This window comes from Ruditapes philippinarum, unplaced genomic scaffold, assembly GCF_026571515.1.
Source record: "Ruditapes philippinarum isolate M1 unplaced genomic scaffold, ASM2657151v2 ctg2683_1_1_1_1, whole genome shotgun sequence".
Lineage (NCBI taxonomy): Eukaryota > Metazoa > Mollusca > Bivalvia > Venerida > Veneridae > Ruditapes > Ruditapes philippinarum.
In genome coordinates, this window is record NW_026856403.1 from 38644 (window position 1) to 54785 (window position 16142).

A 16142-nucleotide genomic window follows, 5' to 3' on the forward strand; every position below is an offset into this window, starting at 1 on the left:
ATGAAAAAATTATTTTCTTTTATTTATACAACCTGTCGGCGTCTACACATAGACCGAGTTAAAACAAAATGGCTGCCATTTCCCAGTTTCTTGCAGAAATCTATATCATTTTTTTGGCCCTGCTTTATTAGCCAATCAAATTACTCCAAATGCGGGCTTTATATATGTATCACTTTTCGGCCCGGGGCCGAAAAAGTGATATAGATATTGGCCCTGTTTTAAGGCAGATCATCGTGTTATTGAACGTGGCAGGTGCTTTTTATAGGACTTATAACGTGTAGTCATTTAATAACATATATAATACTGCACGTTTGTAATGTCACTTTTCATTGGACAATCTCATCGTTTATATAGTTTTATATACACGGCTGCTGTAGTATCATAAGAAATCTAACCTTTTTTCTCTAAAAATGATGCTTGCTGTATTATAAATTCGTTATAAAGATTGTTGACAATCTAACGGCTTGTTATACCCCCACAAACGAAGTTTAGGGGGGGTATATAGGAGTCAGCTTGTCGGTCGGTCCGTCGGACGGTCCACATCATGGTTTCCAGACGATAACTAGAGTTTGGAGTGAGGTATTGTAATCAAACTTGGTATATAGCAACCTTATGTGGAAACCCCGGTTGGTATTGCATTTGGAGCCCCTGGGACCAAGGTCAAGGTCACCATTACTAAAAATAGAAAAATGGTTTCCGGACAATAACTAAAGTTAGGAATGAGATATTGTAATAAAACTTGGTATATAGCAAGCTTATATAAAGGCCCGGTTGGTATTGCATCTGGACCCCCCTGGGACCAAGGTCAAGGTCACCATTACTAAAAATAGAAAAATGGTTTCCGGACAATAACTAAAGTTAGGAATGAGACATTGTAATCAAACTTGGTGTACAGCAAGCTTATATGAAGACCCCGGTTGGTATTGCATCTGGACCCCCTGGGGCAAAGGTCAAGGTCACCGTTACTAAAAATAGAAAAATGATTTCTGGACATTAGCTAAAGTTAGGAATGAGATATTGTAATCAAACTTGGTGTACAGCAAGCTTATATGAAGACCCCGGTTGGTATTGCATCTGGACCCCCTGGGACCAAGGTCACCGTTACTAAAAATAGAAAAATGGTTTGCGGACAATAACTAAAGTTAGGAATGAGATATTGTAATAAAACTTGGTATATAGCAAGCTTATATGAAGACCCTGGTTGGTATTGCATCTGGACCCCCTGGGGCCAAGGTCAAGGTCACCGTTACTAAAAATAGAAAAATGGTTTCCGGACAATAACTTAAGTTAGGAATGAGATATTGTAATAAAACTTGGTATATAGCAAGCTTATATGAAGACACCGGTTGGTATTGCATCTGGACCCCCTGGGGCCAAGGTCAAAGTCACCATTACTTAAAATAGAAAAATGGTTTCCGGACAATAACTAAAATTAGGAATGAGATATTGTAATCAAACTTGGTGTTTAGCAAGCTTACATGAAGACCGCGCTTGGTATTGCATTTGGACTCCCTGGGTTCAAGGTCACCGTTACTAAAAATAGAAAAATGGTTTCCAGACAATTACTAGGACTAGGAATGAGATATTGTTATCAAACTTGGTGTATAGCAAGCTTGTATCAAGATCGAGATAGTTGGGATTGCAATAAATTGAAATAATTCTTTGTAACAGTGCTGATGGTTTATTTCAAATTTTTCTTCAGACAACTTATTTTTTTAAAAGTCAAAGTTGCTGGTGGGGGTATTAATCACCTTCAGTGATAGGTCTAGTGTTATATCTACAAATAGCCGTTTATATAGGGTCATATAACCTGTCAATGATCTTTATAACTTATAATGTATCAGAGATATGTAAAAAGACTTTCTCCTAGAAATAGTAGAATGGTGTATTATTAATAATATCTTAAATTGTCAAATTTCTATTATTCTTTTTTCTCTAGAATTTATTCTACTAATGACTTGTTTTAAAATCTTGGTTGTCTCAAGTATGACCAGATCCTTAGGATGATTTAATATAAAAAAGACTGTATACCATTATGATATTCATGTAGCAAATATTTATTTTGTCCAAACCATTGATATACATGTACGGATGATTTATATTGATGGCAGCTTTAAATTGAGTTTGTTAATACATAATGCAATGTATACTCTCCCATTTGATTCTTAACTGTGAACAGTTTGTATATTAATATATGTATAGTATATATATAACAGTTGGTAACTGTTGACACTGGTATTATATCTTTGTAGGACATATAACTGCTATTAGACTGCTTGCCCTAGTCTGTGTTGGTAGTATTAACTTTGATATAACAATATTATTGTACTTTCTCCTATACTTATAGGCAGTTTTATGTGTCTATAAAGGTATTTAGTTGAGTTTGCAATCTTTGAGTCTCTTTCCCTTCATATGTTTAATCCCACTAGGAAAGAAGAAATTTTGTGCTGAAGTTATTCAGCAAGCATGTTTTACAAAGATGACTGCATACTTGTGTCTACAGTAAAGTACAGGAGGGGCAAATGAAAGTGTCTCTCATATATAAGTAAAACTTGAGATAGTTGCCAAATGATTTAAAGTCTGGGTGGACTCATCCCAGCCTGAACTTGTTAGCAGTTACTGTAGTTTTGCATTGATTCAACATTTTGTATTGGTTTTCATATTGATATATTTATATTCAGAGATTGTAATATGGCAGGGACTATTGTAGTAATGTTGTACATAATAACTTAATTCTTGGATGAAATTTTCTTGATTTTGTACCTTGGAATGGAATTTGAAATAAAATTATTTGCATGAAATATTGACTTTTATATAAAGATATTGAAGGTCAAAGTGAAGAGGTCAACTGAAAGACCAGTATATGAGTGTTATCTCTTTAAAGACGTTATCAGGAGTATAGACATACAGGCAAATTCAAAACTGTTCAGAAGAATTTTTCAACTTGGCATGAGCAATTCAGATATGAAATGACCTCGACAGTTAAGGCCAAATAATTAAACTTGCTAAAATTGGCATCACTGTGTTATTAAAAGACTGAACTGATTTGATTTAAATTTGGACTACCGCTACTTAGGAAAGGCTGTCAAGGGGAGCAATTCAATTATAAATATGATCTTTAAATTACCTTGACCTTAAAGTCAATGCAATGGGTCAAAATGTTTCATAAATTGGCGTAATCTTAATTATTTATAAATGGAGTTTATTCATATTAGGACATAATACTATAGGCAAATTAACTAAAGTATAACATATATTTTTTTTTTATTAGTAAAACTTAGTAATTTATGCACAAATACGACCAATATATATTTGGACCATATGACATTTTAGACATCATGCTGCCTGAAGTGAAGATGATTTAAAACTGTCAAATGACCTTTAATGCATAATTTAAATTTATGAAATATGCAACAACTGTGTTATTAAATGATGACAAAACAACATTCTAGACCAACCTTTCAAATTTTGTTTTTTCAAAAAGAGAACAACAAAATATGGCGTGACATATTTGTTAATACCTAAAAATATAAAAACAACTTGACATTTGATTTTATTATTATTTAATCTGAAAATTACAGTAACAATAAAGGTATAACAATAACAAACAAGGTAGCAAAATATGTCAGCAGGTCACAATGTCACAAGCTTAATGGTAAACTATATCTACCACATTCAGTCAATGTACTTCTAATTATGTGAGCAAAACTATTACATGTATTCGCCCATTCTCAATAAAATAAAGCATTTGAGGTTGAAAAATATTAAAAATTTGATGTTGTCATTGTGTCATTTTTTATCGCTGAAGTAAAAGTTTATGGTATTTTGCAAGTTTGCCAGAAATATTTTGAACAAGAAACTATGATATAACAGGATGGCATTTATTTCGGTAATAACACTGTATTGCTTCGGTAACGTAGATTTCAGATCTAATAATGTAACATATTGGCTGCATATTAACAACAAATGTCTGTACAATATATCAAAATCTGTAAATTCTCTATCTAGAGGGACTTTCTAACCCAGGAAAATTCAAGGAAGTTGGGTACCTTGCTAATTTTCAGTTAATTTCTTCAAAGTTAAATATTCGTAGAAAGCAAAAATAGTCAATTTTGGAATTGATTATTTTATGTCTTCATTCAAAGGATATATATCATATATGATATATGAGAGGTCGAATGCATACACAAATGTTGTAGTAGCAATTTTTTTTCAAAACATTCAACTTTTCACTTTCTTAATATTTGGAAAATTTATTGCTACGCAGTTCTATAGTTATCCCCATATAGGATGTCACGTATGTTTCATTTTGTTCAAATGCAAGTAAAGGTTGAGAAAACAATTTTATTTTTTGTAAAATAATTTATATTTATGGATATTATTTTAACATTATTATATATAGAATGAAATACGGCCAGTAAGCTCTTTGCAGAAACGAATTAGTTGTTGCTGTGAACATCAATATCTTGTAAAATATTTTTAACATTTCAGCTGGTACATCAACATATTATTAAATAACTTTCATTTGTAAAATTAATTTTGTATCTTCTTACATCTAAAACAAGGTAACCGTTACTAACAGGTATGATAATCCCAACTTTATCTTTAATTTTCAAAAATTGTTGAATTGTAAGTTGGAGTAACGTATGTTTCACACTCGCTTATTTATGAAGTTGATCACGGAATTGAAACTTACATGTAAAATCGACTTTTTTTTATTTAGGAATCAAATGTACATCATTCTATTATCATAAAAATGCGATTTTATGTTTTTATATATGCATGTGTAAACAATATAAAGTCTGTTTGATAAAAGTAACGTTTGTTTCACTGTGGTTACTTAAACAAGTTAAAACTCGACCAAAGTTTTCCAAATTTACTTACTAATGTCAAATAGAAGTTAATGTTGATGTTATACGTGCTTTCTGACTTCAATTTCCCTTTTAATAAACTTACTTTAAAAAGTTGATAACGTATGTTTCTGTAACGTATGTTTCATTTTTACATTGAAAGTGGGTTAATAAATGACGCAAGACCGTTTAACCCGCCATAATTTGTGGTTAATACATCAGAGTTACACACATGTTAATTTTCTTTCTTGTTTGGATTCTTCTTTAAATGGATTGGCTCTTAAATAATGGTAACGTATGTTTCTTTTTAAAATGCTGTTGAAAAAAATTGAATAAAAAATGAAAATCTCCGAAAATATAATGATATTTTAGAGGCTACAAGCTTATTTTTACTTTTAATTATATATATGCTGTATTATTAAGCATGCATCGATTCAATTATGTAATTTCGGTTTCACTTCTTATTGTTTTAAGTTTGTCACTATTTATTTATATGCATTTGGCGACATTTGATCATCCATTATATCAATGAGATTTTAACAGTCAAATATAATTTTTACCAATAATCAAAGTTCATATACACAAAGCAATGACTAATAGCACATGTTTCGTTTATTCTTGAACTTATTTTTCTAAAACACAATTTCAAAGTTGAAAATTCTAGGTGGCGACAGTAACGTATGTTACATTTTAGGGCATTAATGGTACTTGTAAAAGAAAAATAACAGATAGAAATGTAAAACTGAGAGTGTCCCTATTAGACAAAGTGGCAGCCACCTTTCGAACGACATTTTGACCTCAAGAAAAACCTTCGTATAAGAGCTACCCAGTGGAACATCAAATGCTGTGTTTTATTGAGAATGAGCGATTATTAGATTGACTAAAATTAGAAGCAGGATGAATGTTTTAATATGATAACTATTATATGTGCATGCCTATTTCAATTGAGTTTTATGCATTCCCTTGTTTATGAAATACAAGGTGTGCCTCCAAACATGTATTACAGGTGGGAGCAATCACTTCTGGAGAATCACTAACATGTTTTATACTTGAAAAGTTGATAGATTTATAGAAAAATGGAGGGGAAAAAAATCTTATCACCTCTGCATTGCTTTTACAAAAACTGTAGACTCTTGACATTAAACTGACTTATTGCTTCTCAGAAGTACTTCACACTGGTCACTTTGAGACAGTCTTTTATATTTATATATAATAGTGGACTTAAGTCATTGTCATAGTTTGACAATCTGTGTTACACATAATAACTGACCCCTTTGTAAAAAAAAAACCCGACAAAATGATATTTTGAGACAACTACTACACGAACATTTATACAATACTGGTCCCGTATTGAATATATATGAGCCGCGTCATGACAAAACCAACATAATGGGTTCAGTCTGATCAGGATCCATGCTGTCTGCTTACAAACCCTATTACAAGTAGAGAAACTGATAGCGAACAGCATGGATCCTGATCAGACTGCGCGGATGCGCAGGCTGGTCTGGATCCATGCTGGTCGCAAACCCATTATGTTGGTTTTGTCATGGCGCGGCTCATATCTTCTTAGTTTGATATATGGCTACTTTCCAGGTTTATTGGTAGATAATGGCATATCTCTATACATTTTTTCATAAAGTAGCAAGTACTCCAGGATAGAACCACCAATCTTCAGACTTTCACAGCTAAGATAATATAAATGCTGTGTCTACATAACTAGATAAAATACAGCAAAAGTCCAAATTGTTTGCCGTCCAAAACTTCTGAGTTTATATGGGTTTTTTATGTTCCAATAAGGACCAATTTACTTTGTATGGTACAAAATAAAAGCAGTTTACTGATGAACCACAATACATTAAATGGCAAACAACTGGGAAGTCAAAAGTGAACCTTGGCATGCTTTATTTGAAATTACTTCAGATTTATTAAACTATTCAGCAGTGGAATTATAGCCATGATATTACACAATGTATTAGTATTTCTATTTTGGTTACAACAATTTTAATCCCTTCTGACACAGTAGAAGTCAATTGGGGGAAATTAACGTAACTTCCCCATCATTTTATCAACCCATAGGGGAGAAAGGCAAGATATTTTAAGTCCACAATCACTCCACAGTTACATATGAACACAGATTCTACATGCAATTTCTTGAAATATTTTATTTATAATTTCAAGATTTTCACAAAATATATACTAACAATAGCTTTCTTTTATACGTCTATGCCTTGTCTTTGACAACATAAAACATTTATAATTATATATTCACTATATAGTTTAATATTTAATAAATAAACTATTCCTTACTATATGCATACATCAATCAAATTCATACATGCTGGGTAATTGAGTATTTGACACAACAGAGTTATGATAAGAATGAGATTTTGCCAGTTTTCTTTTCTTTGATGACTTGGAACTACTTTTTCCATGACGTTTTCTAGAACTTGAGTGAGAATTACCTGTAAAATAAAGATGCAAAAAAATAAAACCATTACCTGCTTGCTCTTTATCTATACTAAATATAAGCAACAAGTTTTAAAGTTACAATTTGAATCATTTATTCAAAAAATAAATCAGTTGGTAAAATGTGTTGTCACAAAATTTTATCAACCAAATTTGCGAGAAAGTCGCAATTAATCCAACCTTAATCTTTGTACTCAACAAAACCCTGTCTTTCTAAAATTTTACACTTGACTTTTGTCTATTTTTTATATTAGATTGATCAACTAAAATAAAACATTTCAAATATTTTACAACTTTTTATAAATAACTTGATTTAAATGCATGATAAATGCATGATAAACAATACTAAAGTAAGTATACTAACTATTACTGTTGTTTGTAGAAGTAGAGTCAGTGGGTGATGAAGTGTTAGAGGCAGCTTCCCACTGTAGAGATTCTCGTAATGACTGACTATCACCATCTACATATGTGTCTATATCTACGTTATCATCATCATCACCATGTAACCTACATATACATCACAACATTATAAACTTTACTTTTTCATCACAACATAATAAACTTTACTTTTTAGTTTAAACATTTATTTCAAAATTTCATCAATTTTTACTTTCTATATGTATACAATTATCACACATCATTGAAAGGTATCAGAACGTAAGAGAGCTGATACAGTTCCTCTACCTGAATAGCAAATTATATTTATACATACATATATGGCAGAAAATTTTTTAAATGTAAATTATAAAGAAGAACAATATTTAATTTCCTTACTTTTTCTGAAAGGCGTAGCTAAAACTTTGGAAGTTCTAGTAATCAGTCAATGCAAGTTATAATGTTTGATTTTGGTCTCCTCTCTCCCTAATTTTAAAGACTTTCTTTAGAGGTCATACATATGTTAATAGTAAGGTATCTTTTTCTCAAAATTGACTGGACCATATTCATATTTTCTTGCATTCTGATTGGTTCATAAACAGTAATACTCGTTAAATATAGTAATGTTTGGTCAATCTAAAACTTAAATATTTTAAATGGAACATCAAACTCCTACAAATGTAATTTGTATGCACTTCTCCTTGTTCCAAAACATTTGTCCTTTTTTGACAGGATAGAGAAGTCAATTATCTCTTAAATTTTGGGCTAGCCTGATCCCTGAATATACTCACCCTGTTCCTAACAGATAGTGCCTGACCTGACGTCTCTGATCTTCTGAATGTTGTGGACATTTATGAGACCTGAAATATCAACAGACATCAAAATAATAAACACAGTTTAACATCTTAACTTCACAAACAATCTGTGGCCTAGTGGTTAAGGTGTCTGCCTCTTAACCCAGGGGGATCATGGGTTCGTCCTCTAATCAGGTCACAACCATGTTTCCTCATATGACACTAGTACTGATTGGTTCCGGGAAGCAAACTCCAAAATGATTAATTTAAGTTGCAAGAACTTGTTTTGCAATCAAGTTTTAATAAATACACATATGTTTAAACTTAATTAAACTTCACAAAAGCCTGTAACATTAAACAAATAACTCATATTTCTCAAGTTTAATTTTACTGATATTTAAGATTAAATATTAAAGATAATTCATATCAAGATGTTGAAATATCAAAGCAAACTTGTTTTTTATTTGTTCAAATTTTTATACAATAATGTCTCTAATACACTTATTATCAGCATATCAACTTATTTTGTATAAAAATTTCAATTTTCGAGACAAATTTTAGAACAGTTTTAAAGTAATACCTTGTACACATCTTCTTTGTATGACCAGAAATTACACCACATGTCTGCAAAAGTTTAAAAATTGTGAATCAAATAAAGCATTTTTTTAATTAGCATCTTTTTTTTTATTTTACTGACTTTTTTTCTAGCATTGTTTAAAATAATACTGTAAAGATTGAGGTCATAATTTTTTGGCTTTTCTTCAGTACTAAATAATATTTATAAGTTTAATTCATTGAGCAATAAAGATTATATCACATTGATAAAATAAAGTATGTCACTAAAGCATTTGCAAAAATTCTAGATCCTAAAAGTAAACCAACTTACAGACATAAGTAAAGTCTTCTTTTCCTCTGAAAATATATAGTAAAAAATAAATTAAATATAAAACTGATTAACCTAAAACATGCTTACATAAAGTTAAAATGTATGGCAACCTTTTGCGATAACATGACAGATAACACGGCAATGGTTTTAAGTGATCAATTTTAGCTACAGTCACACCTGCATATGGCAACCAATCTTTAAAATTTAATCTGGAGAGGGGACTATTGTGACAGGAAATATGTCAAGCTATGTAACTGATTAAAGGGGAAAATAAAATGTTCACCACCTCACAAGACTTAAATGTTGTATGAAATCACAAGACTTATTGACTATACATATGAATATAAACTTTATGAATATAAACTTTTGTAAAATAAGTTTAAAAATCTCTCATTGCAAATTCTATTTAATATTATTAAGCCTTTTATACCCTCCCCCCCCCCCCCCCCCCGGACAAAAATGAAACAAAAAAACAAAACAAAACAACAACAATGACATCAATAAATACAGGAAAATCTAACCTAATGTCATGTACTCGTACCCTCCTAAAGAGTCTGGTGTGTCTGCCCTCTCTTGTTTATATGTCATGTCTGGTAGTTGTAAACTTCCATCTGTAATACACACATTCATGGGATATATAACTATTCCTGCATTTTGATTGTATGTTTGTAAAATAGGGAAAAACAGAATCCCTAAAGAACTACCAAAACAACAAAATTGAAAATGCAGCAGGCTTGTTTATGGTCAATTGACATTTTTTTTACTGAAGTATACAAGTATATTTGTAATAATATACCAGTTATAGAACTACATCAGATCTGTGCCATAAACAAGGGGGATAAATTATGTATATCTCAAAGTTTGGTCCAGCTCTGACCTACTAGCTGTACAATATTAGTATTCTAATTCAAAGTAATGTAAGTCAGTGGGAAAAGTTTAGAATTTTTATCTGCAATTGGGTTTTTTAAATCACAAAGGCACTATAGAAGTCATATGACAACTTTTCAGCTTTACCGGTACACCTCATGGACCCCTTCACGCATTACTTCAGGCTTTCGCAGGCACATATGTAGTATCAACTCTTGTAGGCAAGCTTAATTGCTTCCTCACAGGAATACATACTTAATAGCAGTATTCAAACCCATAGAGTTAAGAGGTAAGTTATTTGAAATCTACACTCAGGAACTCTTCGAAAAGTTTGAGCAGTAAACTATTGAAATTATGTAATAAATTTGCCCTGCTTTGAATAAATTTGCCCTGCTTTGAATTTGGAACAGTCCGTTTCAAAATCAAAATACATTAACTGAGATACCAACAGTATAGAAACTAGTCAGACTGCATGGATGTGCAGACTGGCATGGTTCTATACTGGTAGCAAAGTCGAAACACTTTCGGTTCCAGTCGGTTAAATTGAATATAATACAACTTCATTACATCTTACTTTTTGACATGCATAACAGGTTATAGATAATTGTAGTTTTCAAAAATTTTAATAGATAATATGACTTAACAAGCAATATTATTAAAACAAGATGACTGGCAATTTTACTGTTTCTGTAATCACCCTTTTTGTTTAAGAGAACAAATTGTAAAATCAGAAGAAAATCTTTACCTGTTAATGATGACCCATTTTTCAAACGTGAGGTTTTATGTCTTCTTGGAGAATTACTTCTTTTCTCTTTCCTTAATCTTTTAACTGTAATAAAATTAAGATTGTTATGCTAGGTAGCTTTTTTTCTCCAAAGTTGGGCTGGTCTGATTCAAAGTTTTCTTTGTGAATAATATCAAGAGCCCACTTACTTCAAGCGACTTGTGTGGTTTCTATCAATCATAGAAGATAGACTTCAACCCCTTTATTTTAAATCACTCAGTTACAGAGATTCAGTTGCCTGAATCTGTCATCCTACCTAATTTACTGATGTACCGGGTAATATCAAATTGCATAATTACATACAAATCAACATAATTGTCTCTTAAGCAAAATTAAAAAGTACCTGCAAAAGAGTTGGGCCAAAATTTTACTAACAATATCTAAGCCAATCCTCTAAAAGATTTGTCTTGTTGGCCTAATAGCAGAGACATAAATAGTATCTATTTATCTACATCTCTGCTTAATAATTAATTAATTAGTCTGAATTTCAATGGAAATTCAGAACTCACTGATAATTTCAAAATTTAAGAATGAATAAAAGAAAAACAAACTTTTTTTATCAGGATACATGGACCAGTCTGCATCATTATAGTCATCTTCACTCTCTCCACTCTCATGTTTTAATGAATCTTGACCCAGTCTATCACTAACAAATAAACAAATTCTTGTGAAAATAAACAATTTATATATCCACAATTCCTGCTGTATATGTTGTTAAATTATTTCACAAGATTTATCAAGCAAATTAAAATAAGGAATATACTCTGTGGTGCTATAACACTAAATGTGTTTAGGAAATAGATATCAATTCTGAGTGCATTGTTGTAGGTTTGAGTTCAAATGCGTAATAATATAATCACGAAGGCCGATAGGCCTGAGTGATTAATTACAAAGCATTTAAACAAAAAAACGTGCATTATTATACAATAATGCACGAAGAATTAATATCTATTTCCATTCTAACACGTCAAGAAAAAATATAATTATTATTATAAAGTTGGACTTTATGTTTGGCGGTTAAATTTGATTTCGCCTCAGAGTTTCCAATAGAAACGTTCTTTAAAGGCTGTTCCAGTGGGTTGAAAAAAAAAACTGTCATTAAATCTACCGTGTGTAGAAACATTTTTAGAATAACGAATTTTGAAAACGTTGCTAAAACGTTGTTTGTTTATTTTATTTCACTCTATAATTTTTCAAGCGAAATATTAATTATTAAAAGTGAAATAAATATAAAACTTGACTCGTTTGCGTCATTAAAATAGCGTACTTGATTTTAATTGTTTTGCACGTGCTGTTTGGCGCTACATTGTGACGTCACGTAAACAACACTTAAAACGTCTGTACAGCGTTAACGACTGAATTAAAGATATTGGTGTTCGGATTCATTTTCTTAGTTAGACCATTTTCTTTCATTCTAGATAGTTTTCACAACAAAATTCGACAAAAAATTGTTTTTTATTTTTCAAACAAAATGGCGCCTCAATGTGAAAATACACAGAGAGATAATAAGAACGGCGAGTGCATTGTTGTAGAATAATGCACGCTTCGGGCCTTCTTCGTTTATATAGAAAAATTTCCGATAGTGTTAGAATTAATATTTTTAATTGTACATTATCGCAGTAACATTACAGTTTACATGATATGGAAAATTATTAATGACCTTTTTTTTCTTTATACAAAGAGATGTTTGCATTAAGCTCACTTTTGTTTGAAAAAACTTGTAAGGTATCAAGAATACTTATACAAAAATTCTTTGAACTAATAATGTAACATACAAATGACGCAATAATAACATGAGTACCTGTCTTTGAGCACCTTCTGTGACCTCCGACTAGCAATTCTAGAACTATTTCTACCCATTCCCATACATTTCTCTAGATGAGGAGCAAATCTTGATGCAGCAAGGTTTCTCTGGCAGTTAGGACACACACATTCCAATTGTTTCTTTGCGGGTGGGTTTCCAAATACATCAACGCCTGGCCGATCAACTAAAGCTGTGCAGATAAATAGACATTTCTAAATTCTAATATCTTAACACTATAAATGATCAATCTTCAAATATTTTCCATGTTTGAAATAATGATAAACTGTTTTATCTTTTATATTAAAGATAAAATCAAGGCACTCTCTCATAAAAGTACATGTATTTAATTCAAAAATCAAACACTTTAAAAAATGATATGTGTTGGCATTCATATAACAAATATGATTATATCTAACATATATTTATCTAAAAAGATTCATATATCTCATATTCATATTGTTTGGAAATATGGAAGTTAATATCAACAAAAAATTTAAAAATTTAAAAAATGTTTTTAATTGGGACAATGAAACAAATGGGCAAGTTATTTTTTCCAGTATTGCTGCACTGTTGAGGTCCTATGGGGACTTCCCAGCATTCCTAATGAAGGAAGACCTATGGTGCCCTTCCCTGAAATATATTAAACCTTCTGTAGCTTCCTCACATGAAAGAATCAAAAGTCCCTTAATTTGGGGATTCAAAACCACAGAGGTGAGAGATCAGTGATTTATAGGCAGCCACCAAAACCACAGAGAGCTAGCAAATTGTTAAACTGATTTGCCTGTGTAAAGTGTCTCTTCCTAACTGCTAATTAAAGTTTAATAAAAAAAAATGAAAAGCTGACTTACCATGCTCAATCTGTGATCTGCAGTCAGAAACAAATTTAAAATAAAAGTATTTAAATTAGTAGATCATTACAACTGTAAAACTTGATTAAATTCAAAATAAATTATGAAATTTAAAAAAAGGCCTAAAGATTAAGTACATACTAATGCATGCCATTAAAAAAACAAAGTTTACAATAATTATAAAGCATTGAACAATTTAGCGGCTCTACAACCAGTGATGTAACACAGCCCAGTAAAAAAAACTTGACAACACACACAATTTTTGAATTTAGAATTTGTTTCAACAATCTGTCAGATATATAGACTATGGCATCTACTTGTAGTAGTAGTGTTAATCTTTCCTCTTCTACTTGACTAATACAACATGTTTTAAATGTTTAATAAGAAAGTTTAAGTGACAAGAATACAATGTACTTACTGGGGGTCGGTATCACCTAGAAATAATGTTCCAAGTTTACTAGATCTGTGCACTTCAAAACACAGCCCCAAGGTAACATCATCAATTATGTCGTTCATAACAGCTACCAGCTCATCCTGTAAAAATAACAGACAAAAATCTAACATATTCTATACCGGTAATTCTATAATAAATATAAAAAAAAAGACACAAACAGGTCTTGGGTCTTCAACATTGCTTGCACTGTGTTAAGGCAGTAAAAAGTCACCCCTTAAATTCAATCAGAACACAAGAACTTGAAATTCTATCAAATAACCAATATTAGTGATAATATCCAAAAATACCCCCTATATAGTATAAATATAGGGGGTGTACTTCGGATATAAACGTTAATATTGATAGAATTTCAAGTTCCTGTGTTATTTTTCCTATCCTTGAAGATGGTCCAGCATGACATTATTTTTGTGTGTGTGTGGTACTTTTAGTTATTTCTTTTTGAATGTATAATAATGTATTTGATATGTTGTCTGCTTTTCAAATTGGTTTTTTGATAGCTTATCTATGCTAAGCAGGCTTCATAATAATTATGATACCCTTTCAAAATTTCATTTTATTTAGTTTTGCACATTGTTTTCTCATTTAGGGCACACACATTCTAATATATGGGTTTGATATGCCCCTTTTTATGGAATGGCACTAACATGTTTCATTGAAGGTTCCATGATAATGACCATATGAACACATGTGCAGATGTTTTAAAAGTGTTAAAATTCAAAATTTCACCATTACATGAATTTGATTGTTTTTTTTTCTTCAAAGCAAAAGTTCGGAGTTTGTTTCATATGATTGTTATTATAGTGTTCTTATTAGCACTTATGTATCGACTTATCGTTATTTGTGTGAGACGAGTCATAAAAGTACGAATAGTGAGTTGGGCGAATCGTTTACATTACCCCACCCGCTACTTTATGCTGGAGAACGTAAGTGTTCGGTTTCCTCGCTAGTACAGCTACATTTCTCCTTACAAAATATACAACAGTTGTTTGAAGAAGTACCTCGGCTTCGGGTGTGTCTGTGTTACCCTCAACTTCATCTGGTGCGTTGATTTCCATGTCAGAAATGAATATTTTTGACAACTGCATAAACAGGAAGTAGCAACATTATCTCCCTTGAATTCATTGTCACTGATTATTGATGCTCGAGAAATCAGCTGTGCACGAAATTCGTTCAATGATATTTGATTGCAACTTCCATGCAGAGACATAGATAACATGTTATCTACATCTCTGATATATGTAAAATAACCTGAATAATACAAAACATTGTGACGGAATTTAAAATATAATCAGTGTAAAACTTATTAGAAAAAAAAAAAAAAAAAAAAAAAAACCGTCTAGATCTAGAAATGTGTGGAAATGTTATCAATTACAAAAAATACATAGCAACCTTAATTAGGATCTTTAAACATGATTTGCCAGTGCTAGCATTTGATATATTCATTGGGCGTTAGGCCTACTTTATGTCTTCATGTGCTGTATTTTAGATCTATATTTTAAAGAAAAGTAGAACTACACATTTTGATATGATATCTATCATATAATAATGCGTACTTTTCTTTAAAATAGAGTTTTTTTTCTTTTATGAAATAATTGATAACATTATTCAAATTATCGTCCCTCACTTCCCTCAAGTTAATATATGAGCCGCGTCACGACAAAACCAACATAGTGTATTTGCGATCAGCATGGATCCAGACCAGCCTGCCCAAATGCGCAGTCTGATCAGGATCCATGCTGTTCGCTTACATACTCTATAACAAGTGGAGAAACTGATAGCGAACAGCATGGATCCTGATCAGACTGCGCGCATGCCCAGGCTGGTCTGGATCCATGCTGGTCGCAAACCCATTATGTTGGTTTTGTCGTGACACGGCTCATATATAGATCTACAATTGTAAATCAAATATGGGACCCCAAAAAATATGTATTCTGGTCCCATATTAAATCTTTGGCTATGGATGCAACAATTTTATTATAATCATTTTATTTGGTCGTTTGTTTTTGTGTGTGTG

At 31.4% G+C, this 16142-nt stretch overlaps 1 protein-coding gene across 1 annotated transcript; it reads right to left on the reverse strand.

Moving 5' to 3' along the window:
• Positions 1–5722: 5722 nt before the first annotated feature.
• Positions 5723–15282, reverse strand: LOC132746401 (ataxin-7-like protein 3). The gene is made up of 12 exons (XM_060735523.1): positions 15127–15282; positions 14093–14208; positions 13675–13691; positions 12824–13016; positions 11574–11668; positions 10984–11067; positions 9893–9982; positions 9372–9397; positions 9066–9109; positions 8483–8551; positions 7681–7823; positions 5723–7312 (listed from the first exon to the last, which is right to left on the reverse strand). The coding sequence occupies exons 1-12, from the start codon at positions 15211–15213 to the stop codon at positions 7170–7172; spliced, it is 1107 nt and encodes a 368-aa protein (XP_060591506.1). The 5' UTR covers positions 15214–15282; the 3' UTR covers positions 5723–7169.
• Positions 15283–16142: the final 860 nt, after the last annotated feature.

Excerpts from the sequence above, each read along its gene's own strand:
- LOC132746401 (XM_060735523.1), bottom strand. The coding sequence starts at position 15,213 with ATGCAGTTGTCAAAAATATTCATTTCTGACATGGAAATCAACGCACCA. Across the intron at positions 9,983-10,983 it reads AAATGGGTCATCATTAACAG|ATGGAAGTTTACAACTACCA; the intron begins GTAAAGATTTTC and ends TGTGTATTACAG. Across the intron at positions 7,824-8,482 it reads CACTATCTGTTAGGAACAGG|GTTACATGGTGATGATGATG; the intron begins GTGAGTATATTC and ends ATGTATATGTAG.